General features: G+C 35.0%; 1 protein-coding gene across 2 annotated transcripts; it reads right to left on the bottom strand.

Moving 5' to 3' along the window:
* Positions 1-541: 541 nt before the first annotated feature.
* Positions 542-19,412, bottom strand: LOC133178634 (uncharacterized). Of its 2 annotated transcripts, none has more exons than XM_061313370.1 (12): positions 19,369-19,412; positions 18,610-18,678; positions 14,635-14,751; positions 14,384-14,454; positions 14,014-14,083; positions 13,518-13,724; positions 13,291-13,410; positions 12,326-12,379; positions 11,493-11,552; positions 11,280-11,381; positions 1,930-2,088; positions 542-1,701 (listed from the first exon to the last, which is right to left on the bottom strand). In XM_061313370.1, the coding sequence occupies exons 1-12, from the start codon at positions 19,382-19,384 to the stop codon at positions 989-991; spliced, it is 1,758 nt and encodes a 585-aa protein (XP_061169354.1). In that variant the 5' UTR covers positions 19,385-19,412; the 3' UTR covers positions 542-988. The 2 variants fall into 2 exon arrangements, with proteins under 2 accessions (XP_061169354.1, XP_061169346.1); XM_061313362.1 differs by having other exon boundaries at positions 12,326-12,385.

Consider the following 19,412-nt stretch of genomic DNA (forward strand, 5'->3'; position numbering starts at 1 on the left):
AAATCAAAAACCGATACACAGAATTACGTATCTTAGTGTAGTCTACTAGTGTGCTAAGTTATATTGAAATCAGACCAAAACTGTAGGAGGAGTAGCGTTTTGAATGTACATCCCAGAAATCTCTATTTTTAGTAACCATGGCAACACCGTTCATCGAAATCAAAAACCGATATACAGAATTACGTATCTTAGTGTAGTCTACTAGTGTGCTAAGTTATATTGAAATCAGACTAAAACTGTAGGAGGGTAAGCATTTTAAAAAATTGTTTACAGACGGACGGACAGACAGACAGACAGACGGACGGACACTTTACTATCGCATAAGCTCTTCTGGTCTCTGACCAGTAGAGCTAAAAATTAAGTTATATCTGATGGTTAATTTGTTGAACCCCCCCCCCCCCCCAGTCTCCTTAATCAAAAGGTTGCTCCGATTGTTTTGTACTAGTGATTTGGGAAATGTACTTTAAATAGAATTTGTGTTTCCGACGGTCATGAATTCACCATATTAGTAAATGAAAAACAAAAAAAGAGAAGAGATACATTGTATGTGAATGTATAATGTTATTTAAATCACCATTGAGTTAAATGTACATATCTGTAAGCCATTCGCTTATCATACTATGGTCTTAATTGTGTTACAATGCTTCAAAGGAAACATTATCGTCTGGCAATTACCCGATAATATAAATACATGTTCATTACCACACCTCTCTGAAAAGATTTTCCATTCATTTATTCAGCAATTCTTTCATTGATATTTGACCCCTCTCCATTCTAGACACTGCTTTAAGAAAGGCAACTCTTGAATGTGACTTCAACATGCCAGTTTCTGTAAAAATTACTGTAGACAATTTCCAACATACCAATAACTGAAAGTAAGATTATTATTTCTTGGGGACGATTTTGTATAAGTAAATAGTACAGTTACATTGCATCCTTTTACATTAGCTTCAATTTCATTTAAATAAGTTGCGTGTAATTTTCTACTTTAGTGTGACATGGAAACACATGGAGGGAATTCATCTTCACTAGAACTGTCACTGTTGGATTCAAAACTCGACTGTTTCCGTTTATGTAATTGTAATGTCGGAGATGCAGGCAGAATGTCACGTGGGAGACTCCGTGTCTCCAAAGAGTTTATCTTTAAGAAGTTTTCATACAAAGGTTCATCCTCCCCAGAGACATCGGGCTCTTTGTCTGGTGATGTGACTTGTCTTGCCCCCTGTAATCGCTGAACGAGTTTGGTATTTAATTCTAATTGTAATGAATGAATCTGAGACAATGGTTTCTTCTGTTTGGCTTCGTTCTTTGTGTTCTTGGTCTGTACAATGTCACTATCTTTAGAAGAGTCCTCTGATTGGAAAGCCTCGTCTTCATCCTCCTCCTCCTCTCCCTCCTCACCTAGTCCTCCCTCCCCAACAAATTCCATGTACGGGTCCTCCGGGACACTATTCAAGACGGACTCCTCAATGTGACGCTTCTTTTTTGACTTGCTATTTTTAGATGAGGGAGCTTGTTTCACACCCTCTGCAATGAATTCCACGTATGTATCAAAGTCTGCGTCACATGATATTGTTTGTTTTTCACCCTTAAGTTTTAGGCCCAACAGTGATGCGATGCTGGATTCCATTTGTTTGTTTGGGGAATGATTAGAACTTTTTGGACCATGTAGATCAGCACTAGTTAGGTATGATGATTCATCTGAAGAAGAAAAAAATATAAACGGATATTAACAATGTGGCCTAACCTTTTTTTTTCTAAACGGTAATCCATATAAATAAAGATAATCTATGATCATGTTTATTGTACTACAAATAAAGTAGGTATCCACACCACACAACCCTTATTACTGCTATTATTTACTGACCAAAATATAATCCAAGACATATTCAACACATATTTAATTTTAATGAAAATATATATTATTACTGGAATTTTGAAAATCGGACTCCTTTTTCAGATTTTCAATTTCATATGGTTTGTCATAACCAGACGAGGTACGCCGAAGCATTTGGATCTCGGTGGTACTTGCGTAGTCATCTAGGTCTGAACTGCGTGGATTTACCCTAGCATAATCCACCTCAGAATCTGGAAATATGAAGTATTGTAATATCTGAATATAATTTATTTCTAGTTGTAACACGTCATTTGATTGAATAAAACAATTTGTTTATATTGTATAACCTGTGTTGCCTACGCCACGATGACTTACGTTAAAAAAAGTTTTAAATCCGCTTGACGTTACATTTAAAATTTGAAGAAATTGAAGTTCTTATTGAAGGGAAAATTGTCACATTAGTTACACTTAATGATAGAAAATTAAATTATAAGGAATAAATTTAATAGCTACCCTAGTAATACTTGTATAACCTGGTTTGGAACAGTTAATGTTTTATAAACCACGGTTTATGAAGCGTAAACTCTCCCAACCCAGGTTATACAGTATAACTTGGGTAGTTATTAAATTTATTCCTTAAATATTCTTATACACACTGTAGAAAATTTTAAAAAACGTAAATACAATGAGTGCATTTTTTACATTCATTTTTGTAATAAGCTTTTTTATCATATTAAAATGTGTAAACATCAACTTTACATTCATAAAACAAACAAGCATATATAAACACACGACCCATCGGGCCTAAGTCACTTTTAGCATTAAACATTTTTATTGCATGCATGTGTTTTTTTTTAAATTTCTTAAATAAAGCATTTAAATCATTGTTGTCAAAATTTAAAATTTTAACATTTTGCAGAAACATACGAGGGTCGTTCCATAAATAATGCCGAATATACGGTATATCATAATAATGTGGAAGCAGTTGATTTAGAAAACGACGACACCTTGCTCGAATAGCTGTTTTGTATCTCTTCTTACATGTAATATACAACGAATTAATCAATTATCATTATCTTGTGATTTTTAAACTGTTCTCAAAATGAAGACATCAAAAAATTGTAATATTGGCAATGCTAGTGATTTCCAATAGGATTATATAGTATATAACATCCTCTGGTATCTTGTATAAATCCCTGGTAAGGCACATCACTGTAAATCTGGCATTTTCAAATATCATGTTGCTCACAGCATCGATATTTTTTGGTGTCCCTACACATCTCGATCGATTGCAGTCTTTTACACGAAAGTCCCCCTTTCCACTTTTGAATTTTCTAATCCACCTGAACACCGTACTACGTGAAAGACTAGTCTTTCCAGATATCAAAGCACTATCTTCATTTTAATTCTTCAGCGATTTTTGTGATGAACAAGCAATTTTGACATAAGCCCTCATCTCATCTTCTTGGCAACCTTGCAGTGAGAGAGTTGCTAAGGCAATAAACATTTCACCATTACAACTGTTGATTGAGTTCTGTGAGTTCTGACGAGAAATCATTTATGAATTAAAAAAATATTTCTGTCAAATGAGTGCATTATTTCCTTAAAGATGCATATAAGAAAACCCATAGCTCCAAACAGGTCTAATGCAGGTTTTTCTTGTTTTTTTTTTCCGAAAGGTCAAGTCGTGTACCTAGACTCAAAGGAAGGACCATCAATGATAGCGTTTGTATTAAAATTGTACTGAGGAAAGATAAGCAAGTGATCTATAAGAGAAGTTCAAATACAAGTACCCAGGGTGTTTTTTTTTTGTGGCCGACAACGCTGCTGCAAATAGACATTGTATCAATATCTTAGTAAGTCTTCGTAAGGAGATTGGAGTGTTTATTCAAGACAGCATGGTAAGTCATGGTTTACAAATGGCGGCAAACGTGTAATCTATATCGCTTAGGTGCCGTACAAAATCAGACTCTATTTTACTGAGGCCGCTGATGTACATAATAAATGGGTACTATATTTAGCTATAATGTACACTGTAATGATTATTACGTCTCCCTTTTTTAAAAAAAAAAAGAAACAAAAATCCTTTAATGGATCTAAACACTAAACAAGAATGAGATTACAAGATTATGAAATTTCAATAACAACAATATTATAAACTGACTAGTCTATGAAAATAATACTGAAACAGTTCATTACACATAAAACACAGCCTGCACATAGTTCTCCAAATATTGTGGCGGCTTAACAATGCGTCCAGAACGAGTGGTTGGGGGTTCCTCGAGCTTCAGTGGCACATCTCGGCTCGAAACGACTATCGGTTTGTAAGGTAGAGTTCGATCACTTTTGGCGGTCTCAGAAATTGGTCCAGAAATCGGCTCCCACACAGAACAGTCTGTCTGGAATGATCGACTGACTGTTCATTCGGAGTTGTGTAGTCAGGAATAACAGAAAAGTCATTTGGTTTCTCACGAGTGGCCTTCAGATGAGAGCGGTTTCTCCTATAGGTCCCGTCTTGTGTTTGTATGTTGTGCGATCTCATTCCCTCTTTGCCGATGATTGTTCCTTTCTTCCACTCCTTTTCTCTCAGTTGTAATGGCTTCACGTGCACTGTGTCACTTGGTTGTAAATCGCGCAGGTCTTTTGCTGTACGGTTGTAATAGCGAGCTTGTCTGTCCTTTTCCTTCCTCATTTTCAAGATGTTATCTTTTTTTACCACATGGTGATAGCAATGTTTCTTTCTGTGGCATCAATGTCTTTGTTCTGCGGTTCATTAGTCGCTGGCTTGGACTTTCTCCGATTCCTTGTGTTGGTGTATTTCTAAAGTCAAGTACCGCAAGCCATGGGTCTTGTCCACTGTGCTTTGCTTTTCTCATAAGCTGATTTGTAGATTTTACGGCATTTTCCGCTTTTCCATTCGACTTTGGGTATGCCGGACTAGATGTTTTATGGTCGAATTCCCATTTGACTTTGAAGTTTTCAAACTGCTGGGAGGTAAATTCGGGTCCATTATCACTGATAACTTTGTCAGGAATTCCGTGTCTAGCAAAATGCTGTTTTAACTTGCTGATCACGGTAGCTGAGATGTTGGACACCAGTCTGTCAATTTCGAAGAAATTGCTGTAGTAATCTACTGTGACGAGGTATTGGTCATCACTTACTGGTAATTGGAAGAGGTCTACTCCTACAACAGACAAAGGGCGGTTTGGAATCTCGTGCGAGATGAGAGTTTCTTTTTGCTGTGATGGTTCATAAGTTCGCAAGTTTCACACTTTGAGACAAGATCTTTGATCTCAGAGTTCATGGACGGCCAGTATACACACTCTCTAGCTCTACGAAGGCATCCTTCTGCTCCAATGTGTGACTGGTGAAGCTTTCCCATAACTTCGGCACGTAATGCTTTCGGTATGACACAACGGGTACCACGGTAAATAATACCATCTTTGACGGATAGTTCGTCTCGCACATGAAAGTATGGGTGCACTTCAGCTGGTGCACTTTCCTTGTTCTTTGCCCTCCTTCTAGAATAGTCTGCTTAAGTAAGTCGTGTGTTATGTCACTTGTCTGCTGTATCTTCAACATCCTTGCTTGTGAAATAGGTAATTATTCCACCATGTTGATATCTTCAAATACTTTGAATACTTCCTCTGTGCAGAGTTCTGTAGTCTGTCTCTTGGGATGTGCTCTGGACAATGCGTCTGCCACATACATTTTCTTGCCAGGCTTGTATGTGATCTCAATGTCATATTTCTGGAGTCGTAAAAACATACCTTGTAGACGCTTTGGCGCTGAATCAAGTGGTTTGTGGTCGCTTTCCACAAGTACCTTGCGGCCGTATGTGTATTGGTTGAATCGTTCCATTCCGAATACGACAGCCAAAAGCTCCTTCTCAATCTGAGCATAATGTTGTTCTGTAGGCGTCATTGCTCTGCTGGCATAAGCGACTGGTTGTCCCTGCTGTAAGAGGGATGCGCCAAGTCCTGTGCTTGATGCATCACACTGAAGTGTGGTTTCTTCTTTCGAGTCGAAGTATCGTAGAACAGGTGTTTGCGATATTGTCTTTTTAAGTTTACGAAACGCTTCTTCATGTTCATGCGTCCATTGCCAAACTACATCTCGGTGGACAAGGGAACGAATTGGTTCACACATATCATTCAATTTGTCCATGAACTTGGACAGATAGTTCACAAGTCCTAAGAACCTCTGCACACCTGAAACAACCTTAGGGGTTTCAAATTCAATAATAGCCTGTACTTTACGAGGGTCAGGCTTGAGTCCATTGGGGTTAGAACATATCCTATATATGGCATTTCCTTTAATCGCAGTTTGAACTTTATTCAACTTGATTCCTTGCTCACGGCAACGGTTCAAAAAGCTGACAAGTTTCTGGTCATGGTCGCATGTGGCTTCTGCATCACTGTCTCCTTCTCCATAGATAAGGATATCATCAGCAACAGCTTTGACTCCAGGTAAGTTTTGTATGGCTAGTTCCAAGCGATGCTGGAAAATCTCAGGCGCTGGAGAGATGCCAAAAGGTAGGCGGCGCCAACGATAACGTCCAAACGGAGTTTCGAAAGTTGTAAGGTAGCTGGGCTGCTCGTCGAGCTCCATATGCCAGAAGCCATTCTTTACATCACACACAGTGAAAACGCGAGCCTTTGCTAGATCAGGCAAGACGTCTTCGATCACAGTAAGAGATAGTGTCTTCGACGGAGAGCCTTATTCAAAGGTTTTGGGTCGATGCAGATGCGTAATTTTCCATTCGGCTTCTTGAAGGCTAGTAGGCTAGACACTCAGTCAGTTGGCTTGTTGACAGCTTCAATGACCTGTAGTCCTTCTAGTCTTTTCAGCTCTTGTTGCAAAAGTGGCTTGATTGCAACTGGGACACGGCATAAAGGTAGTTTCACAGGTGGGACAGTCTTGTCTATTTCTAGATGCACGGGACCCTTAAAGCATCCATTTCCTGTAAAGATCTCTCCAAATTTCTTTGTAATTGTGTCCATATCAAGGTGACTGTTTGTGTTAGGGTTCTCGATAGCCATGATATTTCATGTTGGACTGAAATCAAGTTCATTCGCTGACTTGTGCTTGAGCCAAAAATAGGGTGTAACCCACTGCTCACAACAACAAAGTTCTCCTTGAATGTTTCCCCATTTTTTGGATTTGTAAGAGTCAAATTACAACTGCCAACAGTCTTTCCTTTCATTTTCATCTTTAAATGGAAGTCCGTTATAGATTTCGAGGCCTTCAGGGCCAATACACGTAATAAAAGTTGCTACCTGGTAAGCGTTGGCTTTGTCTGAAAGTCCCGTCACGATGACATAGGAATCCCATACCTGTTTTCAACTTTTCCAATGCTCTGCGATATTCCCGGCCAACTCTAATTTTGGCGGGAGCGGTATGTGGCTTTGCATGACCGATGCCGGCGCTGCTGCTTGATTCTCCATTCCGTAAAGGTATCTGATATATTCACTAACGTCTCTGGGTTCACTACTCATTCGCTACAACTTGTATAATTTGCACTAACGTGGAACATGGACGTACTAGTCGAGGAAATTCGGTCCAGCACGTTTTGCACTCCAGAAACAATTATTTACTGTGAATTAACACACTATCACGTTAATTAAAACGAAGTTCGGTACTCACTTTACTTCTGACACCATGTATCAATGTCATAGTATGTCTTCGTAAGGAGATTGGAGTGTTTATTCAAGACAGCATGGCGTGTCATGGTTTACAAATGGCGGCAAACATGTAATCTATATCGCTTAGGTGCTGTACAAAATCAGACTCTATTTTACTGAGGCCGCTGATGTACATAATAAATGGGTACTATATTTAGTTATAATGTACATACACTGTAATATTGTCACAGGCATAGAGATGTAAAGCAAATGTTGAAGAGTGGAACGTTTACAGGGCTTACATGTAGCTATCCCCCTTATTTGCTATGTCTCAATCATTGTGACATTTTATTCTTAACACTCAAGAAAAATCTGACGAGAAAGCATGTTTGAATTCAATTTTTTTAATTCCAAAAACCCAAGAAAGCCAGCGAAGGAAGACGCTACTATTTTAGATCTGTCGTTGGGAGTGCTGTCCGTCAGTTCTTTTGGGTTACCCCATAGAAGAGTATGCGTTAGGTGTTTCGGTTATGGGTAAAGAGACTTGGGACATGTGTAAAGATTAACAGGAAATACTGTGAAGGATAAGATATATAAAGGAACTGCTTTTAGTGCTTTTCTTATTTATTTATTTATTTTTTCTGATGACCTTTTGCATTACTTATTGAACGACCCTCGTATAGTGACAGTTCCTACACAGATTACATTATAATAGAAAATGGAATTCATCTTTAACTTTGTTTAAATCACGAAGACTACATATTATATGTAATATAATGCAGAAAGAATGTACATGTGTATGCTTGTCAAAAGTTTGAAAGACAAAAACATACATGTACTTTTAGGGATACATGTATTTCCAGTTATGGTAGCATTCTTTCCACCTTAGATTTAAAATATATTGTATATGTAATAGCTACTTATAATTGTCATTGTTATTAGATGCTAACGGTGCAAATCCATGGCAAAATGTATTGAAGTATTTGTAATGAACTTATAATTATCAATTTTAAATATGAATACACGTAGTCGTATGTAAGATGGATACATGTGTACAGAACTGCTATGATTGAAAAATGATTATTTCAATAAAGCTGAGGTCCAAAGGCCTGAACGATGATCACAATATCGTATAGTTTCTTAAAGGAAATCCATCGTGCATAATCCAAAAGTGTACATATAAACACGATATAAAGCTTTGCATGCAAGCAACATCACAAAAAAAGTTCCATTATCGCCTAAGTTCTTTTCATCCGCCATATTTCAATTTCACACACAAAAGACTTAATGTACCCATTCAAACCTGGATTTAAACTAAGACAACCACAATATACTTATCCACCTAATTTCCACCTACACCACAACACACTTATCCTTCTGATGGCCACTTACCACCTAAATATTCTTTTCACTTAAACCTCCACATGCCCACAAATCTGATCTCAATACAGACAAGTATCTTCATAATTATGAAATTCTTTATCAAGTACGTGAAGAAATTTGAAAATATTTCTAGTTGAGAAAGGGAATTTATAAGAAATAAATCAGTAACTTTGTGCTTGGCCGAAGAAGCCGGGGTGGGGATATATAGCATAGAAAACAAATCTACTGTATTACTAGTAATATGCCCCCTCAATAATTACGCCTGATGATTTTTTTTTTGCTTGTCAATGAATTTTTGCTTGGTAGAGCCCACCTAAACTGAAATTGCTTCCCAAGAACCCGTTGTATCATATAAAAGTTAAAGATAACGAACTGTGATCAATCAAATATATCCAGTAAACGAAACGAATCGTGAACAGGGAAAAAATAACGGACCCATGAAAACACTTAGGAGGAGTAATGAAATATGGAGATAACGAATAGTATTCAAGCTCAAAGTCCAATAAAAGAATACAAATCGGGAGTAAAGCAAACACGGACTTCCAAAAACAGAGGTGAGATCAGGTATCATGGAGGAGTGAGTATCCCCTGCCGACCGGTGACGGTCAAACCCGCCGTGTGCTCTTTTTCATGATCGGTAAATAACGGACAATTCAGTGTGTAAATAATGGCCTAACAATTAGTATGAAAAACGTCAATCAGCATATGACTTAATGATAGATTGTATTTGCTACAAGGTCATTGAATCGAACATTGAAATGATGACTTTAAACGAGACTGTTGATATTCTTGTTTCATCAACTTGTTTCTCAATAACTTACCTCGTTTTAGAAATGTTCATACTTAGAGCATGCTCTTGCGTATCGAATCAACTGAGAGATATACGCCCCATATGCAGGTGATAAGGGTATATTGCTGCATAAGTAAGGGAAGTTGAAAAGTTAAAGTCATCACATTTATCATAAAGCTTTGTTGTTAGATTACCATTAACGTCTTTTTCTAGTAAAATATCCAAATATGAAACAGATGTGTCAGACTCTGCGGTATCTTTTATTTCAAGCTCACTTGGATATATCGTGTCGACATTTGAATGGAAATAACTATTGTTAATTGATAATACGTCGTAATAAAGCTTCCTCTCACACCCGCTTTAGGCGCTATGCATTGATCAGGTAGATGGAGTACACCGCGGTCAAATTTAGTATAAAAGCAATGACCTAACAAATGGCTTGAAACATGTCAGACAAAATACGACCCAAGGATAGGTTGTGTTTACAAACAATACCGTTATAACGACCGTGAAATGTGCGAAGAGCTTATTTTAAACTGAATTGTGGAAATCCTTGGAACATCAACTTATTTGATGTTAGTAGCTTGCCTCGATTTTAAAAATTGATCGTATTCAGAGTATGCTCTTGTAAATCGAATCAACACCACATGCAGATGATGTTGGAATATTGCTACATAAATAAGAAAAGTTGAGGACGGAAAAGCCGAAATCATTCCGTCATACAGCTTTGTTATTACAGTGTAGTTGGCAATTATCTTCTAGGCTCAACATTTTGACATATTATTTCAAATTTTGAAAAAAGGACTTGTAAGGCCTTAATTTATTTATGCAAGTTTCTACGTATTATTCCGTTTACCTTATCATGACAAGGAGCACACGACGTGTGTGACCGGTCGACAGGATTTGCTTACTCCTCCATAGCACCTGATCCCGCCTCTGATGTTTTTGGATGTCCGTATTTGCTCTGCTCCCGATTTGTATTGTTTAAATGGACTATGAGCTTGTTGAATACTGCTCGTTATCTCCATATTTTATCTTAAAACTTAAAAAAATGTTGTTTTTTATCTATGCAATGACTGCATGTAGTATATGTTAATAAAGTACAACGATTTTGAAAAAGAAAAACATTTCTTCATTTTCTATACATGATATAACGAATGACAAAGATCATAATGTCTCAGTCTCAAATTTGGTAGATGGAGATAATTAGAAGTTTGGCTGTTAGATTTTCAGGAGTTTAATAATTTTTTTTTTTTTAAATATTTTAATTTTCGAAGGATCGACCTTATTTAGGGGTTACAAAATTTAATAATTTGACCAGGTGCCCTGTAAGACCCAAGTTAAGGCATTCAAATCTAATTTCACATCCTCTAGATGGTTCCAAACTAAAAGTAAAACATTTCATGATTAGTACAAAAGTCACAATCATTATGCACAAATGGCGTCCGTCCCTGGATTGATTTGTTCAAAGGCAATAAATCTAGAAGTTTTTTTCCCATCCGAAAAACGATGCGAACACCAACTATGACATTTGCAATTCCACAACTCGTGCGCTATTCCATGTTAAAAGCAAATTAAAAGCAAGCTCTGAAAGCGTAGCAGGTATATATAAGAGCATATTTTAGTGTTCTCACAGGCTGTTTACCTGACGAGGACACAGATTGAGTGCTGTGCTGCCTAGCAAAAGAATACACTGGTTCTGGTGGGTCGCCAGCACGATCATAAATCTCATCGTCCGAGTCCGTGCCTTCAGTGCAAAAATGTCGTCAGTATTGGCAAGAACTTTCAACGTTTAAAGTTTTTGTAGAAGTTGTCTTACAAAAGAGATCTACACTTTTCATTATCTAAGCTAACTTACTTATGTCACTGTGTTTCATGTGTTTATCTACCACGTCATAATCGTCAAGATCATCTTTTTCTGAGCATAATAAACAAAAGTGTTTTAGTACATGAGATTAGAAAAACAAACCCTTTAGAATGATATTTATCGTACAATTCGAAATTCGAACAGGATATTACACAAGCAAACTTGGATTCCTTTGTCTTTAAATTGTCTGTCCATCTGTATCTCGTCTGCATGTTTACAGAAGGACAAAGTTAGATTTGTTTATTTTTTAATCAAATCATTATGGTTTTCAAACCAAACATGACTTTATGGTATATTGCTTCATCAATATGCTTGGTATCCAATGCTTTTACTTTAATCTGACCTACAGATATCTATGTCTACAACATTTGATTGGTAATTAATGAGTTTTAATGCTCCTGTTAAATCTTATTTTACTTTAACGATATTTCACTATCCATAGCTTGAGTTCCAAATTCAGATTTAACCTCGGACAAAAGCGATGAGGACTCACTCTCTCGCGCTAGCAATTAATTTCGAAGACTTGCTAAGAACACCTTGAAGGTCTTTGACCAGCTTATCACACTTAAACTTAGTTTGTGATACCGTTCATAGAAAGACAAAGCTATTAAAGGGTTTAACACAACTCTTCGTATAAATTCTTTTAAGAGCCGAACCTATAATTTATTGTAAAAAGGTCAAAACATCTACTGTTGTACTGCATATCAATAACCAATAACAGTTTTAAACGCTGGTATCGATCTGACGCGGAGCTACAACATTACAGTATTAATGATTGTCTCTCCAGAATACTCAATTTTTAATTTTTATTAAAATAAACTTACTGACGTCACTTTGTAGCATGTGATTTTCTACCACGTCATAATCATCAAGATCATCTGTTTCTGAACAAATAAACAGTTGTAGATTCATTACTCAGTTAGAGAACTAAGAATGAAATGAATCTTTATAAAAGACATACAATGTATGTAGACACCTTTGTAACAAAAAATTCATTTTATTACAATGTTTTCATCTCTTCGTATGTAACGACAGTGTTTTAAGCTATAGATAGGACATAGCATAAAAAAGCTTTTTTGTCAATTTCCATCGTGTCATTTTTCCTTCTTCAATTATTTCATTTGGTGTAGATTTTAATTTTCAGTCATTATCTTTTAAAACGGTACTTTTATGTACATATTATTAGTTTATCATACTTGAAATAGACCAAAACGGCTCATATGATACATATATTTAAGTTCTTGTCAACACTCCTTTCATTATGTACTTAAAGTCTTTCAGAAACCCTGCTCAAAATAGTATCCATCAGTAGTATTACAGCTATCACAAATAGCCTATATACAAAGCATGTGGTGAGTCTATACATGTAGTTTTGCATGTATGATATGTTCTGAATAGACAATCTTTCAAACAGGTCTGCTGTTGATTTTTTCCTCTTGAAAGTGTATAAAACATTGTTTTAAAAGTTACAATAATAATTATAAAATTTTTAATAATATTTTTTATTTTTTTATTTTTTAATAATATAGTTACACATTTTGCATTCTTACAAAGATATGGTCCGAGTCAAACTCTGCAGTTAAAGTGGATTATAAAATACATTTGTTAATTTGTTAATTATAAAAGAAGTAACTTCTTCTTCTTATTATTATTATTATTAACTATTATTTTTATTACATGTATTATAATTATTATCATCCTTATTAGTATTGTTAATATAAATATATGTATTATTATCGTTTGTTTAAAAAATTAACAAATGTATTACTCTGAGTAAATGAAAACTGACCATTTGTTTTGGGTGTAGTAATTGGAATAGCAGTATTAGATCTGCTTAGCTGTGACTTGTTTACTGCAGCATATACATCTATAGAAGGCTCTGACTGCTTCTTTGTAACGGGGGTTTTCCCTGAAAACGAAGTAAAAACCAGTTTGTATTCTTTGCTTGTTAAAAAATAAATATCATCAAGTTAGTTTTTATTTAGAAAATATTGCTCTCATAGTGATAATTTTTACCTGCTTTTGGTACCGGGGGCATCGGTGGCCTCTTTGGGGGTCTTGTCACAGGAGGGGGTCGTGACGGGGGGATCTCCATGTCTGTACTGTCACTCGAACTTTCACGTGATAACGATTTTTTTCTTAAAGTCTTTTTGTTTGTTGTAGGCGAGGAGGTAATATTGTTATGCATCGACTTTTTGTTTACAAATACCTCGTGTCCGAGAGCTTTCAAAATTGACAAATATAATTATTACATTTTTGAACTTCGATATTCATATCTATTCAAAATGACCTGTGCAAGTAAATCTGGTTAATCTCAGTTCCTAATTATCACTATGTGTGAAAACTTAACCAGAACACTTTTGAACAAAGATATTTAAAAAAAACTGGAGAAAATATAAAATGATTATTTGAATAGGATGTTCGATTTGACACCTTGTGATTTAGATTTCTACCCAGCCTATTTAAATACATCTACACACGTAATTGAATTATACAGAATTTAAATACTTACGGACATTTTCTGTTACTGCTAGAATTCCAGCTTTCCATTTCTCGAAGTCTTCACTTGTTGGACATATGAACTAAAATGTAGAATTTTAAAATATCACCTAATATATTCTTTGAAAAACAGGACTACTTTCGATTTTTTTTAAGTTACTTCCCTATCTAAATACTGAAATCAAACAAATCCTGAAAGGGCAACGTTTTTTACCAACAAATGAACATGAAAAGACAAAAGCAAGACACTTAGAATTCACACTCTGTTGGTCCTCGACCAGAAGAGCTTAAGAATGAAGGAATCGATATTAAATAAGAAAGGATTTTTTCTAGAGTGGCGGATAGAAAATTTGTACAGAGAAAAAAAGATTTGTCTTCCCTACATCATACGTTCTTTTCCCACTTGCCACCAGTGAAAAAGAGTTCTCTGTTCCTCCATGCCAAAATTTGTAACCTGCAATATTTAATGATAGGAAATAAAAAATATATTTATAATAAACTTTTAAAATTTATATTCAAGTACTATTTGTCATAAGTTGTGATGATAAGAAATTTCGGTTAAGGACCGCCAAAATTGGATGATGTAATCCTTATTTTGATACTTTTTACTCCTTAGTTGAATTACATAACTTGCCTATCAAAGAGAAGGATCCCTTTTGTCTTCTGTCCCTGGGGTCAAAAAAGTAGTACAGGGTGGAGTCGTGCAGGACACACCATCGTCTTTGGTATTTCACTGACAAAAGTTTCTTACCTAAAGTAAACAAAAATGCTTTTGTATTTGGATATGATTATTTATGGACATATTGAAATGGTAATACATCGAACATTCTGAACATTTATATGAAGCTTAAGTTTTCTGTTTGTTTATTCTCTTGTTTCATAATTAATTTAAATACGGTATTTGTTTAAAGTAAAGAAAATACTTCATTTCATAATAAATCAAATCTATTACAAAAGCATGTATTCCAAAACTAATAGATACACCCAGAACAGATAACTGCACCCAGAATAAATAACTACACCCAGAAAAGTAACTACATCCAGAACAGGTAACTACACCCAGAACAAATAACTACACCCAGAACAAATAACTACTCCTTCATTAACTGTATCTGTAAGTCTTTGGTTTAGTATTTACCAAGCACATTGCAACCCCAATAAACTTTTATTTAAACACTACTTTGTGTAAGCTATTGCCATCGTGCATATACTCTTTTGTTTTTTTTTAATTTTACCTGGATGGGTGTACATACATGTACCATACAAAAATCATAACATAAAATAACTCGTAATTACTAAAAGGAAAAAGTTGTGTTAAAAAAAAAAAAAAAAAAAAAAAAAAACTCAAGAAAATACTTTATGTACAATTGCCAATGCAAATTCAGTTTGATAAAATAACTAATCTGTGGAACTTCTCATTCTTTAACATTTCCGTGTACTGTCATGAACCCAATTCACAGTTATTGTACTATCGCAGAATTTTGAGAAACCGCTTTTCATAAACAACAAAACACTTAGGTATGTTGCACTTTGCCACTAATGTGACTTTAATTATAGAAATTACTTGTAATTAATTATGTAATAATTGGTCAAGAAATCCATAAAATTATTAATTAACTTCTTATTATCTGTATCAAAAATTCACAACAGAATGAAGTCGAATTATGAATATGATTGATATGTAAACAGTGATTACCTAATATGTGGCGTAATTGATTACTTAATATATAAAACCTTCTTGTGGTCTGAAACCGCCATGTACTTGATTAAATACTTTAGAAAGGAAAAAAAGTAGGTATTCATTATGTACGTAAAAAAAAACTTACACCAAACATTGAAATACAGATTATTCAACGAGTTAGATTGGATGTAGTCATTTATTACATTTTCAACAGTGAAATACTGTGATTTATTCATTGAATAAAATGATATTCTCTCACAGTGTGAAAGGATACCAAAAATGATATTCTCTCACAGTGTGAAAGGATATCAAAGTAAGTAAAAAAATAATTTCTGGCCTGTCATAAGATAGAGATAGTAACTAAGCATCTTGATAGAGCTAAAACTGCAAATTTCTTCCTAAATATATTGCTAAAATCCATGCTATGTAATGTTTTCAATCTGACACACAACTTCTAAGCTATGACGTCTCAACCGCTCAACTATGACGTCAGGCCTATGACACTGTGTTAGGAAAAGACAGAGGCAAAGGGAAAATCAAAGAAAATGTAATAAACAATCGTGAGACAGGATTTTTTGATATTTTCACTCGTGCTTCGCACTCGTGAAAATATCAAAAAATCCTGTCCCACTCGTGAAATAAATTCCATATTCATCTACAAAACATTGAATATCCTCTATATATTCCATGAAGTGCCAATGCACAAACTTTGTAGTCTATGCTTGAAAATATATTTCATTCCAACATTTATTAAATATTTAGACATGTTTTTTGGAAATTAAAATTTCTAAATTAGATTGTGACATTAAAAAATCGAATAAACGTTTAGAAAGTCAAGCTTCAAATTGTGAACGTGAAACTTTCTTGCAATTTTTTTCATTTGCAGTTTAAATTGAAAGTTCAAAGCTACATGTGACACATATTGCTTCCTGTAAAATTTGAAGACAATGAAAAGAAACCCTGCAAACAATACGAATTGTGAACAGGACAAAAACACAGGGAAAACCACGTAAGAAACATGTGACCCTAAAGATCGGATGTATTTGTAAATTGTCATTATAACGACTACAGAATTTGCAAAATTAGGACTTAAAACGAGCTCGAGACTGTTGAAGGCCAAGCAACATCAATTTATTTTTCAGAAGCCTGCCTTCGACTTAAAATAAATGCATACTCTTGCATACCCTTTCAGCCGCGAGACAGAAAGAGCATATGAAAGTGATAATGGAATGTTACTACTGTAACAGTACTTGTACATAAACAGGGGAAGTTGGAGATGGAAAAACTGAAGTCATCCCATTATCATAAGTCGACAGAACATCCAAATATGAAACAAATGTGGTAGATACTATGGTGAATTTTATTTTTAGTTCACTGGGAAATATCGAGTTGACGTATGAGTAAAAATTACGATTTATTAATAAAATTTCGGCGATATATCTAAATGTCGATCTGAAAGTCTGAACAAGAAGTTTCCTCTTCCTCTTCCTATGAAAAGGTTTTTGAATGATTTCTTCTTTATGACAATACAAAAATAGGTCGACTAATCAAGGAGAAAAATTAGTGTCCATCGCCCATGGGTATCCCAACAGATTGTTGTAAGACGTGATAAGGCTACATAGATATTATTCATGAGGAATTCAAACATCTTGTTATTATCAAAGTAAGGGAACTTGTGTGCAGAATCAGAATAATTTTCAAGAAAACTTATTTTGAAGATGTCCAATTTCAAGATACGAAAATTTCCTTGTTGTCATAAGAGTTTTTGATGATGTCAAAAGCCTGGTCTATGATGGTACCTATTTCCCGTGACAGGCAATACATGTATGTGCAGTGAGTGTGTACAGCAAATATGCAGTGAGGGTAGTTAGGTATTGTCGGAGGCGACAGTAGGTACAGGGCAACAAAATGTACCATCACATGGTTTTTAATTTATCATAAGGAATGGTTGTAATGCAATGAGTTATTATATTATCGATTTTGAAAAAAAAAATGTGATTTCTTATATTTTTCAGGTTCTTTGGAGTTTTTGAGAATCCATATTGGTTAACACCACTTGAATGTTTTGTTTCTCCTTCATGTCAGTTAACATTTTGTTAGTAAAGCTAAGTGTTTGGTTGAACTTTAATAGGACCCTGCATTGTATTTTTGTTTGTTAGATTTTTTTATGAAGTCTTAGAATCCACTATAGGTAGAGTAAATAATTTATTCTAGGTGAAGTTCACTTCCTTTGACTGTTATTCTAAAGTATTTAAAACTGAAAAGTGATTTTGAAACATTTTATCCTTAGAAAGGGAACTGCGAGGTTGAGCTGGATTACCATACATGTATGTGGTATAATATCATCAAGTTCTTCTTAAAAAAACATACATGTACAGTTGTAAGAATGAGCCTTACAAATATAAAAAAAAATATAGTTACACACATTTTCTGCTGGAACCATATTTTCATATATTCTTTTTTATTCCTTGATCACTTCCACCTATATGGTGTTTATGTCCCCCCAATTGAATTCAAACATATGAGCATCATCAGAATACGATCAATTTTAAAACCAATTCTACGGAGTGCTCCGTCTGCCTGAGCAATACATAGGGTTCACGGCGGGTTTGACCGGTCGACAGGGGATGATTACTCCTCTTAGGCACCTGATCCCACCTCTGGTGTTTCCAGGGTTCCGTGTTTTTTGCCCTGTCCACGATTCGTTTTGTTTACTGGATTTATGAGATTGACTAATGTTCATTATCTTTACCTTTTACAATCCTGTCCACTGAAAATTTTACAATTTGTGATAAAGTATACAATTATAAGTACAGTTTACATAATGCATGACGACCTGAGCAATTGTGTTGAACTTTGTGACGAAGCAGGTTGAGAATGTACCTGCTTGTGTATGTACATGTATGTAAGCGTACATATTCCACTTACTTGGTCTCTTCTTATCCAAGAAGCCTCGAACGGTGCAGCCACGTAAATCGGAGGCAGCAACTCCAAACCCTAAAATAATAAAATCCTCAAATTGAGAAATTTGCATATATGATGTGAAAACTATCTTCAGAGGAAAAGTATTATGTCCATCTTCTGAAAACTTTGCCTTTGGAAAGTATACGTAAAAAAGTATATGATTAAACCAAGTCAGTGGGAAGAGATGTCATAAACAGAATTTCTTATATATTTAATTTTTTCAAAATCAGAGATCATTAGATCCATTGTGAAATTGACTGCAAATGTTAATTTATTTTATTCTATCACTCAAGCTTGTAAGCCAATTTTAAATGTGAGATACTTCCCACCCCCAACTAAATATAATGTTATAGTCACAGTCACGTTTGGAAAAAAAATACCAAAAGAGCCTTTGCAAACAACAGTGAACTGTGTCCTATGGATGATTTTGAAATGATATAACAGTATTAAAAGTATATTTCCAAACGGATACAGGTTTCGTCGATACATGATCAGCTTTTCCTGTTTTAATGTGCTCAGTATTTTTTACTTTCTACAGATCTAAAGCAAACTTTCATAACCAAAAAAATCCACACTTTGATATATTATGTGTTTTAGCTTGAGTTTCCTTTTAGATACATATGGTTTTCCTTCTGGCACTTTAAAGACAAGAAAATTTATGTCAACTTAGACAGAAAGACCAAGAAATAAACAAAGTATCCCTGTAAATGTCAAACTACTTACGGTCGTCGGTCGCCATACACTTTTTTCAAACTCCTTAATCTGTA

Source organism: Saccostrea echinata, unplaced genomic scaffold, assembly GCF_033153115.1.
Source record: "Saccostrea echinata isolate AGI-Se365-2 ecotype Australia unplaced genomic scaffold, CSIRO_AGI_Sech_v1 ptg000001l, whole genome shotgun sequence".
Classification (NCBI taxonomy): domain Eukaryota; kingdom Metazoa; phylum Mollusca; class Bivalvia; order Ostreida; family Ostreidae; genus Saccostrea; species Saccostrea echinata.